Source organism: Elephas maximus, chromosome 4, assembly GCF_024166365.1.
Source record: "Elephas maximus indicus isolate mEleMax1 chromosome 4, mEleMax1 primary haplotype, whole genome shotgun sequence".
Taxonomy (NCBI): domain Eukaryota; kingdom Metazoa; phylum Chordata; class Mammalia; order Proboscidea; family Elephantidae; genus Elephas; species Elephas maximus.
This window is the reverse complement of record NC_064822.1, coordinates 77,523,705-77,539,007: the sequence shown is the minus strand read 5'-3', so window position 1 is coordinate 77,539,007 and position 15,303 is coordinate 77,523,705. Positions and strand designations below refer to the sequence as shown.

General features: G+C 38.5%; 1 protein-coding gene across 1 annotated transcript in view; it reads left to right on the top strand.

The window, feature by feature from the left end:
• Nucleotides 1-15,303, top strand: part of PLCZ1 (phospholipase C zeta 1) — a 74,711-nt gene that overhangs the window by 43,222 nt on the left and 16,186 nt on the right. Inside the window, exons 6-7 of the mRNA XM_049882570.1 lie at nucleotides 7,516-7,695; nucleotides 13,641-13,797. Coding sequence (XP_049738527.1) covers nucleotides 7,516-7,695; nucleotides 13,641-13,797 — 337 coding nt within the window. The remainder of the gene's footprint in view (nucleotides 1-7,515; nucleotides 7,696-13,640; nucleotides 13,798-15,303) is intronic.

Sequence of the window (15,303 nt, the reverse complement as noted above, 5' to 3'; positions counted from 1 at the left end):
GACATAAATGGAGTCAAGCTTTTGGGACCTTCATTTGCTGAGGTGGCATTGCTCAAAATGAAAAGAAACAGTTGCAAACATCCATTAATAGTAGGAATGTGCAATGTATGAAGTATGAACCTAGAAAAATTAGAAATAGTAAAAAATGAAAGATCAATATTCTAGGCATTTGTGAGCTGAAATGGACTGGTTCTGGCCATTTTGAATTGGACAATCATATGGTCTACAATGCCAGTAATGACAACTTGAAGAGGCATGGCATTGCATTTATCATCAAAAGGAACATTTCAAGATCTATCCTAAAGCACAACACTGTCAGTGATAGGGTAATATCCATATGCCTACAAGGAAGACCAGTTAATGTGACTATTATTCAAATTTACACACCACCCACTAAGGCCAAAGGTGAAGAAATTGAAGATTTTTACCAACTTCTGCAGTTTGAAATTGATCCAACATGCAATCAGGATGCACTGATAATTACTGGCGATTGGAATACAAAAGCTGGAAACGAAGAAATATCTGTAGTTGGAAAACATGGCCTTGGTAAAAGAAATGATGCCTGAGATTGCATGGAATAATTTCGTAAGACCAATGACTTCTTCACTGCAAATACATTTTTTTCAACAACATAAATGACAACTATACACATGGACCTTGCTGGATGGAATACACAGGAATTAAATCAACTACATTTGTAGAAAAAGACCATGGAAAAGTGCAATATCGTTAGTCAGAACAAGGCCAGGGGCCGACTTTGGAACAGACCATCAATTGCTCATATACAAGTGCAAGTTGAAGCCGAAGAAAATTAGAACAAGTCTACAAGAGCCAAAGTATGATCTTGAGTATATCCCACCTGAATTTATAGACCATCTCAAGAATAGATTTGGTGCATAGAATACTAATGACTGAAGACCAGATGAGTTGTTGAATGACATAAAGGTCATCATATATGAAGAAAGCAAAAGGTCATTAAAAATACAGGAGAGAAAGAAAAGACCAAAGGGATGTCACAAGGTACTCTGAAACTTGTTCTTGAACATGGAGTAGCTAAAGTGAACGGAAGAAATGATGGCGTCAAAGAAATGAGCAGAAGATTTCAAAGGGCAGCTTGAGAAGGCAAAGTAAAGTATTAAAATGACATGTACAAAGATCTGGAGTTAGAAAACCAAAAGGGAAGAACTAGTCAAGCATTTCTCAAGCTGAAGGAACTGAAGGAAAAATTCAAACCTTGAATTGCAATAATGAAGGATTCTTTGAGAAAATACTGAATGACACAAGAAGCATCAAAAGAAGATGGAAGGAATACACAGTGTCATTATACCAAAAAGAATTGGTTGAAGTTCAATCATTTCAGCAGGTAGTATATGATCAAGAACCGATGGTACTGAAGGAAGAAGTCCAAGCTGCACTGAGGACATTGGCAAAAAACAAGGCTCCAGGAATTGATGGAATACCAATTGAGATGTTTCAACAAACAGATGCAGTGCTAGAAAGTGCTCATTCATCTATGTTAAGAAATTTGGGAGACAGCTACCTGGCCAACTGACTGGAAGAGATCCATACTTATGCCTATTCCAAAGAAAAGTAATCCAACCAAATGAGGAAATTATTGAACAATATCATTAATATCACACACAAGTAAAATTTTGCTGAAGATTATTCAAAAGCTTCTGCAGCAGTATATCGTCAGGAAACTGCCAGAAATTCAAGCCAGATTCAGAAGAGGATGAGGAACAAGGGATATATCATTGCTGATGTCAGATGGATCCTGGCTAAAAGCAGAGAATACCAGAAAGCTGTTTATCTGTGTTTTATTGACTATGCAAAGGCAGTCGACTGTGTGGATCATAACAAACTATGAAGGAATTCTGGAACACTAAATTGTGCTCATGAGGAACCTGTACATAGATCAAGAGGCAGTCATTCAAACAGACCAAGGGGTGCTGTGTGGTTTAAAGTCAGAAAAGGTGTGCATCAAGGTTGTATCCTTTCACCATACTTATTCAATCTGTATGCTGAGCAAATAATTCGAGAAGATGGACTATGTAAAGGAGAACAACGCATCAGGATTGGCAGAAGACTTATTAACAACCTGCACTATGCAGATGACACAAACTTGCTTGAAGAGAACTTGAAGTACTTACTGATGAGGATCAAAGACTATAGCCTTCAGTATGGATTACACCTCAACGGAAAGAAAACAAAAATCCTCAAAACTGGACCAATAAGCAACACCTTGATAAAAGGAGAAAAGTTTGAAGTTGTCAAAGATTTCATTTTACTTGGATCCACAATCAACACCCATGGAAGCAGCAGTCAAGAAATTAAAGGAGGAATTGTATTGGGCGGAAACCCTGGTGGCCTAGCGGTTAAGTGCTACAGCTGCTAACCAAAGGGTGGGCAGTTGGAATCCACCAGACCTCCTTGGAAACTCTATGGGGCAGTTCTACTCTGTCCTATAGGGCCGCTAAGAGTCGGAATCGACCCGACGGCACTGGGTTTCTTTTCTTTTTTTTTTTACTGCATTGGGCAAATCTACTGCAAAAGACCTCTTTCAAGTGTTAAAAGGCAAAGATGTCACTTTGAGGACTGACAGCAATAACATTTGGTGAAGGAAGCACTGCTACCAGAATGCTCCTTAGAAGCAATGATGGCAAGTCTAGTCTCACATACTTTGTTCATGTGATCAGGAGGAAGGAATCAGTCCCTGGAGAAGGACATCATGCTTGGTAAAGCAGAGCGTCAGCAGAAAAGAGGAAGACCCTTAATGGAATGGATTGACACAGTGGCTGCAACAAAGCGCTCAAGCATAACAAAGATTGTGAGGATGGTACAGGACCAGGCCATGTTTCGTTTTGTTGTACACAGGGTTGCTAGGAGTTGGAACTGACTCGACAGCACCTAACAACAAAGGGAGTTCCTGGGTAGTGCAAACAGTTAACGCACTCAACAGCTAAACGTTGGAGGTGGGAAATTCTAGTCCACCCAAAGACACCTCAGAAGAAAGCCCTAGTGATCCACTTCTTAAAAAAATATCAACCACTGAAAACCGTGAGGAGCACAGTTCTACTCTAACATACATGGGGTGGCCATGACTCAAAATCATCTCTACAGCAACAGGTTTTTATTTTTGTTTGCTAAAGGGACTAGTTAGAGATGTATTCAAAATCCTAAATTTTTATCGTACATTGCACCTTATGGGTCCAAAATCGCAAATAAATTAATAATAGGCCATGGGAATTCAGCCTAACGTTTCATAAGCATTATGTTTGATACACAAAAGGCTAAGTAAGAAAGAGGCCAAAGTTCTATGTTGTAAATGGGCTGGAGTTCATACACACTTCCTCATCACCTGGGTGGAAGATTTTCTTTTTTCATCATGGCTTTTTTTTTTAATTCACTTGTCCTTGTTGGTCTCTTTCTGTCTTCCCTGAGCACATTCGAGGATTTGATTTAAAACTGTACTCCACCCTACCCTCAGGTTTGCACTTCCATCTCCAGCTATCTTTTTATTTTATGCTTCCCTCTAAAAGCCTAAATTTCCATTTTTTCATCTCAGCAACATTCAGTACTATGGACCTGTCCTTCCCTTCCTCAAAACACCTCATTCTGTAACACCACATCTCTTAGGTCTCCCTCATTCTTTTCTGGCTACTCCTTAGTTTTCTTTGCTGGCCCATTCTCTCTTACCTCAAATATTGTCAGATGATAAATGAACATTTCAAGCTTTTGCAGAAAGCTAATAGTTTATGTTGACATGTCATCATTTTGGTAAGCTGGTAGTATTTTTCTAATATTTGCATCTTTTATATCTTCCCTTATTATTTTATTGAAGTGAGTGAAAAATGTAAAAATGCAAGTGTTGTGACATTAGTAACAAGAAGTATAGGACTCATTATATAATTGAGACAAACATAAATTATTAAATAAATGTAAAAAAATGTGATTTATTTCACCTCATGAGAATGTCCACAGTCCATATGTGTTCATTTGTGACAGAAAAGAAATCTTAAAGTACTGTGCAAAATGCTAGAAACATATTATCAAACATTAAATTTAGGAGTCATGGGCTAATTTGGGAAATCATAATAATTTTTAGCTTACTGGGAATAGAATCCCTCCACCTATTATATATTAATCCATTATTAGCATTCAAATTTAACTTTGACTGAAGTTTTCAACACAGTAGAGATAGACTCACTTTCAAATACTACACTCAGTCATTGGTGTGCAACAGAGTTGCCTGGAGACTTGTTAAGGTTGTGTATTTCCAGCCCCATAACTCAAGATTCTGATTCTCTAATTTTGAAGTAGATTTTAGGAATTGGTCCCTTTAACAAGCACCCCAGGAGATGCTTTCGATGCATATGGTTGCAGAGTGCACCTCAGAAAATTCTGTGTTGGAGAGTAACATAGAGGTCATGGTGAATGAGAGAAGGCCTAGGATAATGGAGTAATTTGAGTGGTTACCTGAGGAAGACAAGAGAGAAGGGACAATCAAAGCTCCTTGAAGAAAGGAATTTTGCTTCATAATCCAGATTTCAGCATTGTAGCATAATAGCCACTTCATAAATGTATTTGTTAAACTAATGAATTTTTGAAAAGGGCAGGCATAACTAAATGAAAGAAGGGGACCAGAGGGCTTTTGATTTAGAATGAGCGATATTGATGGTAAGTTTTGCCATCCTCCTAGTTTTGATTGATAAGAAATACTGTTAATGATGCTTGTATGTAACACAGTTGAAATTGGAAGGGGTTTTACAAATCTTGGAAAGCCTCGTGGTGTAGTGGTTAAGTGCTATGGCTGCTAACCAAAAGGTCGACAGTTCAAATCCACCAGGTGCTCCTTGGAAACTCTATGGTGCAGTTCTACTCTGTCCTTGTAGGTCGCTAAGGGTCAGATTCGACTTGACAGCAACGGGTTTGGTTTTTTTGGTTACAAATCTTTAGATGCCAGATGCCATGATAGACGTTTTTACAAACCTGATCTCATTTTTGGAGCCCTGGTGGCACAGGGGTTAAGAGCTTGGCTGCCAACCAAAAGGTCGGGAGTTCGAATACACCAGCCACTCCTTGAAAAGCCTGCAGGGCAGTTCTACTTTGTCCTATAGAGGTGCTATGAGTCAGAATCAACTGGATGGCAATGGATTTTTTTTTAAATCTCATTTTAATACTTAAAAAATATTTTATTTTATTTTCTGTGAAAATGTACACAGCAAAACTTGCTCCCACTCAACACTTTCTATGCATAATGTTCAGTGATATTGGTTACATCCTTCATATCGTGTCAATGTTCTCATTTCTGTTCTAGTTGTTTCAGTCCCATAACCTTAGTCTCTTTAAACTTCTTGTCTATGCTTTAGAGTAACTATTGTCCATTTGGACTGATATAGATAAATTTTTAAAGGAGCGCAGTTTTCAAGGGTGAGCTAACCTCACATTTAGTTGAAAGATTACTACAGGGGAGAGTTTCACTTCAAGGTTTAAAGAGTATGTCAGGGTAACAGTCTTGGGGATTCTTCTAATCCCAATGGGTTCAGTAAGTCTGAATTCTTTAAGAATTTGGAGTTCTGTTCCACATTTTTTCTCTTTCGATCAGGATCTGTCTCTTGTGTTCCTGATCAGAATGTTTGGTAGTGGTAGTTGGGTAGCGGTGACTGGGCACCATCCAGTTCCTTTGGTCTCAAGGTAGAGGAGACAGTGGTTCACTGAGACAATTAGTTCTGTAGCCCATTTCCTTCTCCGATTCTTGAGTTTCCGTCTTCCTCTTCTGTGCCGGACAAATAGAGGCCAATAGTTGTGTCTTAGATGGTCATTTGTAAGCGTTTAAGACTACTGACACTACTCACTAACTTAGGAGGTAGAACATAAACTTTAAAAACTATATTATTCCAATTGACTGAATCGTCCCACCAAACCATGGTCCTAAGTCTTCAAACCAAGAAAACTTGGTGACTGGTTATGTCTAGGTATCAGCATCTGTAGCCCCTATTTGTTTTATTGTATATGTATACATGTATTGGTTGTAGTTATTGCTGCAAAATTATATATAGCATAAACTAAAAAAACCAAACCCGTTGCTGCCAAGTTGATTCCAACTCATAGTGACCCTATAGGAAAACCTTGGTGACACAGTGGTTAAGTGCTATGGCTGCTAACCAAGAGGCCAGCAGTTCAAATCCACCAGGCGGTACCTGAAAACTGTATGGGGCAGTTCTACTCTGTCCTGTAGGGTCACTGTGAGAATGGTATATAACATTACCCATTCATCCTTTTTCTTGTGTTCAACTTATTGTCATCAACTACATTAGTCAACTTGTGCAAGCTTCACTCACATTCGGTGTCACCTTTCCCATCACCGTAAATAAAAAGTGATTTCTACCTAGAGAGTGATTCCCCCTGTCTCTCCCTCCCATATCTGGTAACAAGCAATGAGCTTTGGTCTCTGTATATTTACCTATTCTTGTCATTTCATAAAAGTGAGATCATATAATATTTGTCCTCTTGTGATTGACATATTTTGTTCAGTATAATGTCCTTCAGGTTCATCCACATTGCAAGATGATTCTGGAACTCATTTTTCTTTATGGCTGAGTAGTACTCCATTGTATGCAGGTACTACATTTTGTTTTTCCGTTTATCTATTGATGAGCACTTAGGTTGTTTCCATCTTTTTGCTATATGTCTGTTTGTGTCACTTCTATTAGATCCTTAGGGTATATACCTAGGAGTGGAATTGCTGGGACATATGGTAGTTTTATTTTTAATACTTTGAGTAAATGCCATACTGTTTTCCATAGTAGTGGTAAAATTTTACATTCCCACCAGCAAAGGATAAGGGTTCCAAGGTCCTCACTTCCTCACCAATGTTTGTTGTTTTGTGTTTTTGTTTGTTTTTTGATCAATGCCATTTTAGTAGGGGTGAGATGGTATCTTATTATGGTTTTGATTTACATTATGGCTAATGACAGAAAGCATCTTTTCATGTATTTGCTGGCCACTTGAATATTCTCTTTGGTGAGGGTCTATTCATCTCCTTTGCCCACTTTTTGATAGAATTACTTATATTTTTGTTGTTCAGTTGTTCATTTAATACTTTTTAATGTTGGATAAGAGAGTGATGACCTGAAGCTAGTACCAGAAGTTGTAAAATTCTAACTTCAATAACATGGCAATTATTTTAACACGTATTTACTTTTCATGGATTTCAATTATATACTCAGTGGACATTTGTGGAATGTAAAAGAAATGAACCTACAGTAAGTGTCATTTATAGCAGACCCATTTTTGGTGAATTTTTGTCAATACTGTGATATCATTGGTTTCTATTAGGGCATGAATAAGAGGTATGGAAAAAAGCATGTTCTTATCCTTATGAGGATATTATATAAGTTAATACTGCAGGCTAACTGAAAATCTGAAACAATGTTCATGACCATTATCATGTAAATTTACCTGAAAGTGTATAAAAGTATGTAATTGTATCTCTCTTTCAAATTGGCTCTCTAGGCATTAAAATTCAAAATATTGGTGAAGAACAAGAAAATAGGAACGTTAACGGAAACCCGTGAAAGGAGAGGTTCTAATAAGCATGGCCTGGTAGAGGAATTTGAAGAAGAAGTAGATCAAGAAGATGAGGAAGATGCAGCATCTGAGGTTCCTTCTTTAAAAAGCAGTCAGGGAAAGAAAGTAGAGGCCAAAAAGAAAAATCAGGAAAAGGAAGCACAATCACGCAGATTAACAATTTTCAAAAAAAAGGTAAGAATTTGCTCTGTGAAAATCTTACACATCATTGAAAAGTTTTCTAATTTTCTTCTCATTGTTGGAGAATTAAAAAACTTAGCAGGGAAAAATCTTTTTTTTTTTTTCATTTATGGCAGCACTAGTCAATTATTTAAAATTTACTGTGAAAAAATTGGCAGTGCAGAAGATATTTTAAAAGTTGTTTTCTCTTTTTCCGTATTAGCTGTTATTAAAAAAATTTTTTTTCCTCTATTGTTGCTATTGTTAGGTGCTGCTGAATCATTTCTAATTCATAGTGACCGTGTGTACAACAAAATGAAACACTGCCCTGTCCTGCACCATCTTCACAATCTTTGCTATGATTCAGCCCCTTGTTGCAGGCACTATATCAATCGATCTGGTTGGGGGTCTTCCTCTTTTTCACTGACCCTCCACTTTACTTAGCATGATGTCCTTCTTCAGGGACTGGTCCCTCATGATAACATGCCCAAAGCACCTGAGATGAAGTCTCGCCATCTTTGCTTGTAAAGAGCATTTTGGCTGTACTTCTTCCAACACAGATTTGTTTGTTTTTCTCGCAGCCCATGGTATATTCAATATTCTTTGCCAACACCATAATTCAAAGGCATCAATTCTTCTTCAGTCTTCCCTATTCATTGTCTAGCTTTCACATGCACATGAGGTGTTTGAAAACACAAGGGGTTGAGTCAGGCACACCTTAGTCTTCAAAGTGACATCTTCACTTTTTAACACTTTACAAAAGGCTTTTGCAGCAGATTGCCCAATTCAATGTGTCATTTGATTACTTGACTGCTGCTTTCATGAGTGTTGATTGTGAATCCAAGAAAAATGAAATCCTTGACAGCTTAATTTTTTTCTCCATTTATAATGATGTTCTTTATTGGTCCAGTTGTGAGGATTTTTGTTTTCTTTATGTTGAGGTGTAATCTGTACTGAAGGCTTTGGTCTTTGATTTTTATCAGTAAGTGCTTCAGCCCTCTTCACTTTCAGCAAGAAAGATTATGTCATCTGCATATCACAATTTGTTAATGAGTCTTCCTCCAATCATGATGTCCTGTTCTTTATCATTTAGTCCAGCTTCTTGGATTATTGGCTCAGATTGAGTAAGTATGGTGAAAAGACACAACCCTGATGCACACCTTTCCTGACTCTAAACCACACAGTATCTCCTTGGTCTGTTTGAACGACTGCTTCTTGGTCTGTGCACAGGTTCCTTATGAGCACAATTAAATGTTCTGGAATTCCCATTCTTCGCAATGTTAACCATCATTTGTTATGATCCGCATATTCAAATGCGTTTTCTTATTCAAAAAAATGCAGATAAGTATCTTTCTAGTATTCTCTGCTTTCAGCCAGGGTTCATCTGACATCAGCAATGATATCCCTCGTTCCAGGGCCTCTTCTGAATCCAGCTTAAATCTCTGGCAGTTCCCTGTAGATGTACTGCTGCAGCCATTTCCCTCTATAAAAATTTCCCTCTATAGTGGACAAATATTTAATATGCCCACTTATGTAATAGGACCCTACGGGTCTGTCAGTTTGTCCTACTGTAGAGGCTTTTGTGTTGCTGTGATGCTGGAAGCTATGCCACTGGTATTCTAATACCAGCATGGTCACCTATGGTGGACAGGTTTCAGCTGAGCTTCAGACTAAGACAGGCTAGGAAGTAGGACCTGGTGGTCTACTTCTGAAAGGAATTAGCCAGTAAGAATCTTATGAATAGATAGAATAGCAGTGGAACATTGTCTGATATAGTGCCGGAAGATGAGCCCTTCAGGTTGGAAAGCACTCAAAAGACTACTGGGGAAGAGCTATCTCCCCAAAGTAGAGTTGACCTTAATGACATGGATGGAGCCAAGCTTTTGGGACCTTCATTTGCTGATGTGACATGACTCAAAATAAGAAGAAACAGCTGCAAACATCCATTAAAAACCAGAATGTGGAATGTACGAAGTATGAATCTAGGAAAATTGGAAATTATCAAAAATGAAATGGAACACATAAAGATCAATTTCCTAGGCATTAGTGAGCTGAAAGGGACTGGTACTGGCCATTTTGAATCAGACAATCATATGGTCTACTATGCCGGAAATAATAAGTTGAAGAGGAATGGCTTTGCATTCACCTTCAAAAAGGACATTTCAAGATCTATCCTGAGGTACAACGCTGTCAGTAATAAAATAATATCCATACACATACAAGAAAGACCAGTTAATACGACTAGTATTCAAATTTACACACCAGACACTCAGGTGAAAGATGAAGAAATTGACAGTTTTTACCAACTTCTGCAGTCTGGAATTGATCGACAGGCAAACAGGATGCATTGATAATTGCTGGCGATTGGAATGTGAAAGTTGGAAAAAAAGAAGAAGGATATAGGTAGTTGGAAAATATGGCCCTGGTGATAGAAATGATGCTGGAGACTGCATGATGGAATTTTGCAACACCAATTACTTCTTCATTGCATAACAAAATGGTTACTATACACATGGACCTAACCAGATGGAGTACACAGGAATCAAATTGACTAATCTGTGGAAAGAGTCGATGGAAAAGCTCAGTATCATCAGTCAGAACTAGGCCAGAGGCTGACTAAGCAACAGGCCATCCATTGTTCATATGCAATTTGAAGTTGAAGCTGAAGAAAATTAGAACAAGTCTATGAGAGCCAAAGTATGACCTTGAGTACATCCTATCTGAATTAATAGACCACCCCAAGAATAGATTTGGTGCACTGAACACTAATGACCAAAGTTGTAGAAAGACATCATACATGAAGAAAACAAGAGGTCATTAAAAAGACAGGAAAGAAAGAAAAGACCAAAAGGGATGTCAGAAGAGACTCTGAAACTTGCTCTTCAATGTGGAGTAGCTAAAGCAAATGGAAGAAACAATGAAATAAAAGACTTGAACAGAATATTTCAAAGGGAGACTTGAGAAGACAAAGTAAAATATTATAATGACATGTACAAAGACCTGGAGTTAGAAAACCAAAAGGGAAGAACGTGCTGGACATTTCTCAAGTTAGAAGAATTGAAGAGAAAACTCAAGCCTCGAGATGCAATATTGAAAGCTTCTACGAAGAAAATATTAAATGAAGCAGGAAGCCTCAAAAGAAGATGGAAAGAATACACACAGTCACTGTACCAAAAAGAACTGGTCAATGTTCATCCATTTTAGGAGGGAGCATATTATCAGGAACCCATATGGTTGCTATGAGTCAGAATCGACTCAACAGCAGTGGGTTTGGTTTTTGGTTTTGGTATGGTACTAAAGGAAGAGGTCCAAGCTGCACTGAAGGCATTGGTCAAAAACAAGTCTCCAGGAATTGACTGAATATCAGTTGAGATGTTTCAATAAACAGATGCAGAGCTGGAAGTGTTCACTTGTCTATGCCAAGAAATTTGGAAGACAGCTACCTGGCCAACAGACTGGAAGAGATCCATATTTGTTCCTATTCCAAAGAAAGGTAATCCAACCGAATGTGGAAATTATAGAATAATATCACTAATGTCACACACAAGTAAAATTTTGCTGAAGATTATTCAAAAGCTTCTGCAGCAGTACATCAACAGGGAACTGCCATAAATTCAAGTCAGATTCAGAGGAGGAGAGGAACGAGGAATACCTTTGCTGATGTCAGATGGACTCTGGTTGAAAGCAGAGAATACCAGAAAGCTGTTCATCTGTGTTTTATTGACTATGCAAAGGCATCCAACTGAGTGGATCATAACAAATGAGGGATTACATTGGGAAGAATGGGAATTCTAGAACACTTAATTGTGCTCATGAGGAACCTGTGCATAGATCAAGAGGCAGTTGTTCAAATAACCCAAGGGGATACTGTGTGGTTTAAAGTCAGGAAAGGTGTGCATCAGGGTTGTATCCTTTCACCATACTTATTCAATCTGTATGCTGAGTCAATAATTCGAGAAGCTGGACTATATGAAGAAGAACTGGGCATCAGGATTGGAGGAAGACTCATTAACAACCTGTGTTATGCAGATGACACAACCTTGTTTACTGAAAGTGAAGAGGACTTGAAGCACATACTGATGAAGATCAAAGACCAAACCCTTCAGTATGGATTACACCTCAACATAAAGAAAACAAAAATCCTCACAACTGGCCCATTAAGCAGCATCATGATAAACAGAGAAAAGATTGAAATTGTCAAGTATTTCATTTTACTTGGATTCACAATCAACCCCCATGGAAGCAGATGTCAAGAAATCAAAGGACATATTTTATTGGGCAAATCTGCTGCAAAAGACCTCTTTCAAGTGTTAAAAAACAAAGATGTCACCTTAAAGACTAGGGTGCACCTGACCTAAGCCAGGGTTTTTTTCAGTTGCCTCATATGTATGTGAAAGCTGGACAATGAATAAGGAAGACCAAAGAAGAATTGATGCCTTTCAATTATGGTGTTGTAAAGATTATTGAATATACCAAGGACTGCCAAGAAAATGAACAAATATGTCTTGGAAGAAGTACAACCAGAATGTTTCTTAGAAGCAAATATGGCAAGACTTTGTCTCACATGCTTTGGAATTGTTATCAGGAGGTATCAGTTCCTAGAGGAGGACGTCATGCTTGGTAAAGTAGAGGGTCAATGAAAAAGAAGACCCTCAGCAAGATGGATTGACACAGTGGCTGTAACAATGGCCCGAAGCATAACAATTGTGAGAATGGTGCAGGACGCTGCAGTGTTTCGTTCTATTGTACATTGGGTCACTGTGAGTTGGAACCGTCTTGACAGCACCTAAGAAAGACAACATGTAGTAGGCATTGTGCAGTGTACAAAAGATATGTAGATTAAAAACATAATCTTCCTACTGTCAAGATCATACTGGCAGAGACATACAAAGAAATCGATGTTAGTAATGCATAGTATTGTTGTTATTGTTAAAGGCCATTGAGTTGGCTCTGACCCATAGCAATCCTATATATAACAGAACATAATATACTAATACCTAAAATCAGGGTGACAAAAGACAGTGTATTAGGCTGCATGTAACACAAAACCAAGCCAGCTGGTTCAAGTAAAATGGGAATTATTTGGCCCACGTAAATGAAAAGTTGAAGGAAAAAATTTCTAATTTTAGGGATGACTTAGTGTAGTGTCTCAAGCAAGGTCAATAGACCTTTATTTCTTTCTCCAACTTTTGGCTCTGCTTTCTCTGTATTGGTGGCTAGATTGTTGCAAAAGCTTCAGCTTAATATCTTTTCAGATTCAAACCCAGTGTAGTACCTATCTACTGCCTAGGTGACCCAACACATTTTTACAGTGCAGTGGGTATGAATCAGTTATGTGTACATCCCTGAACCAATTACTGCTGCTAGGGGAATCCAAAGCTCTCATTAGCCAGGCCCAATCTGCAGGGTCCATCCCTACGCACACCGATCAATCATGAGCGAGGAGTGTGTCCCTAAAACAAAACTTGGGATGTGGTTAACACAAGTGTAAGGGAAATAATTGCTGGGCTGCAGAACAGCAGATTCCATTACATAATAGAAACTATTCCACAAAGTTAGATAGAACTGGAAATATACTTACTCATGATTAAAATTCTTAAATTTATATAATTCATGATGGCAAACAGATCTTTGGGAAAAAAAGAAATAGCAATAATTATCATCGTCAGTACTTAATATGTTAATTTGTGTTTTAGATTTATGCTATCTCATATTAACATCAAATACTGTAGTCATAAAAAATAATCAAAATGGCTTGATCTAAATAGTTTTTGAGAAAATAATCTTACCAAAAGACTAAAATCATTGCTTTGCAAACATAGTTTCTTTATTGGAAAAAGAATATTTCAAATGATTGGCCAAAATGTGAAATTACCATATTATATTTTTAGACCTCGAAGGTGAAAATAGCTCTGGCCCTATCAGATCTTGTCATTTACACTAAAGCTGAGAAGTTCAGAAGCTTTGAACATTCAAGAATGCATCAGCAATTTAATGAAAATAATTCCATTGGGGAGTCACAGGCCCGAAAACTTTCAAAGCTGAGGGGTAAGTTCTTATGATTCGAATAGATGTAGTTTTTAAAAAAGGTATGTTCACTGTGAAGGTGTCAAGGTTGGTCAGTGATGTTTATCTCATAAAATGTTAATATATTTAACGTTATTTGGAAAGGGATTACATGCTTCAGGTTACATTAAGTTCTAGTTGGAAGAACTTAGCCATTAACTGCTTTAAGCCATGAAATTTTGATTGAGGATGTCCAGTGTGGTGACTTTGATGGGGCTGTGGTGGTGAGTGGTTTCTAGAAGAGAGCGGGGTTGACAAGGCTGCAGGGATAGGCAGAGCCAACGTTTAAAAACAAACAAAAAAACACTTGCTGTCCAGCGGGTTTCAACCGTGGGGACATCATGTGTGTCAGAGTAGACCTGTGCTCCATAGGATCTTCAGTGGCTGATTTTCCAGGAATAGATAAGCAAGTCTTTCTTCTGAGGCACCTCTGGGTGAGTTCCAACTTCCGACTTTTTTGTTAGCTGTGAATGTGTTAACAGCTTGCACCACGTGGCAGCGTAAGGGTGAGACTGCAGGGAGGGAGGAAATAGTGAAGGTCTTTGACAGTGACTGCAGGGATGCAGGATGCAGTGGTTAAGAGCTTGGCTGCTAACCAAAAGGTCGGCATTTCTAGTCCACTAGCAGTCCTTGGAAATCCTATGGGGCAGTTCTACTCTGTCCTACAGGGTTGCTGTGAGTCAGAATTGACTTGATGGCAACAGGTTTGGTTTATTTTGTGTGTGTGTTGTGGAGACATGGTGAATTTTGTAGATTCAGCAGGCATCCTAAGAGGCAGAGTTCATTAGTCCTGTTGTTGTTGTGCACTGTTGAGTTGATTCTGACTCAAAGCGGCCCCATGTGATAGAGTGGAAGTACCCCATAGGGTTTTCTAAGGAGCTCTGGTGGTTCAGTGGTTAAGCACTCAGATGTTAACTAGAAGGTCATCAACTGTAACTCACCAGTCGCTCCTGAAAGAAAGATGTGGCAGTCTGCTCCTATAAATATTACAGCCTTGGAAACTCTATGGGACAGTTCTACTCCCTCCTATAGGGTTACTATGAGTCAGAATTAACTCAATGGCAGTTGGTTTGGGTTTTATTTTTTTAATCTTTACGGGAGCAAATTGAATAGGTCTTTCTCCCACAGAGCCGATGGGTAGTTCAGTTAGCAGCTGAGTGCTTAACTGCAGTGCCACCAGGGCTCCTTTCATTAAACCTAGAAACTGTATATCTATGGTGAAGGGGTGGGAGGAAATGGCATCTAGGCCAGGACACCAGACGGCTGTGCAGAGCGTGCACTGCGTATCTCCCTAGGGTAGTATTCTGTCTCTGAATCTTCTTTTCATTCTCTTCTGATTCAGATTTGAATCAGATAGAGGCCAAGATGGAACAAGGCCTGGGAAGGAGAATTGGAAGCAGAGCCTCTCCCTTTTTCAGACTCATATGCTGAAGAATATCTCATACATGAAAAGAGATGGGCAAGGAACTCATCAGTGATTCCAAAATC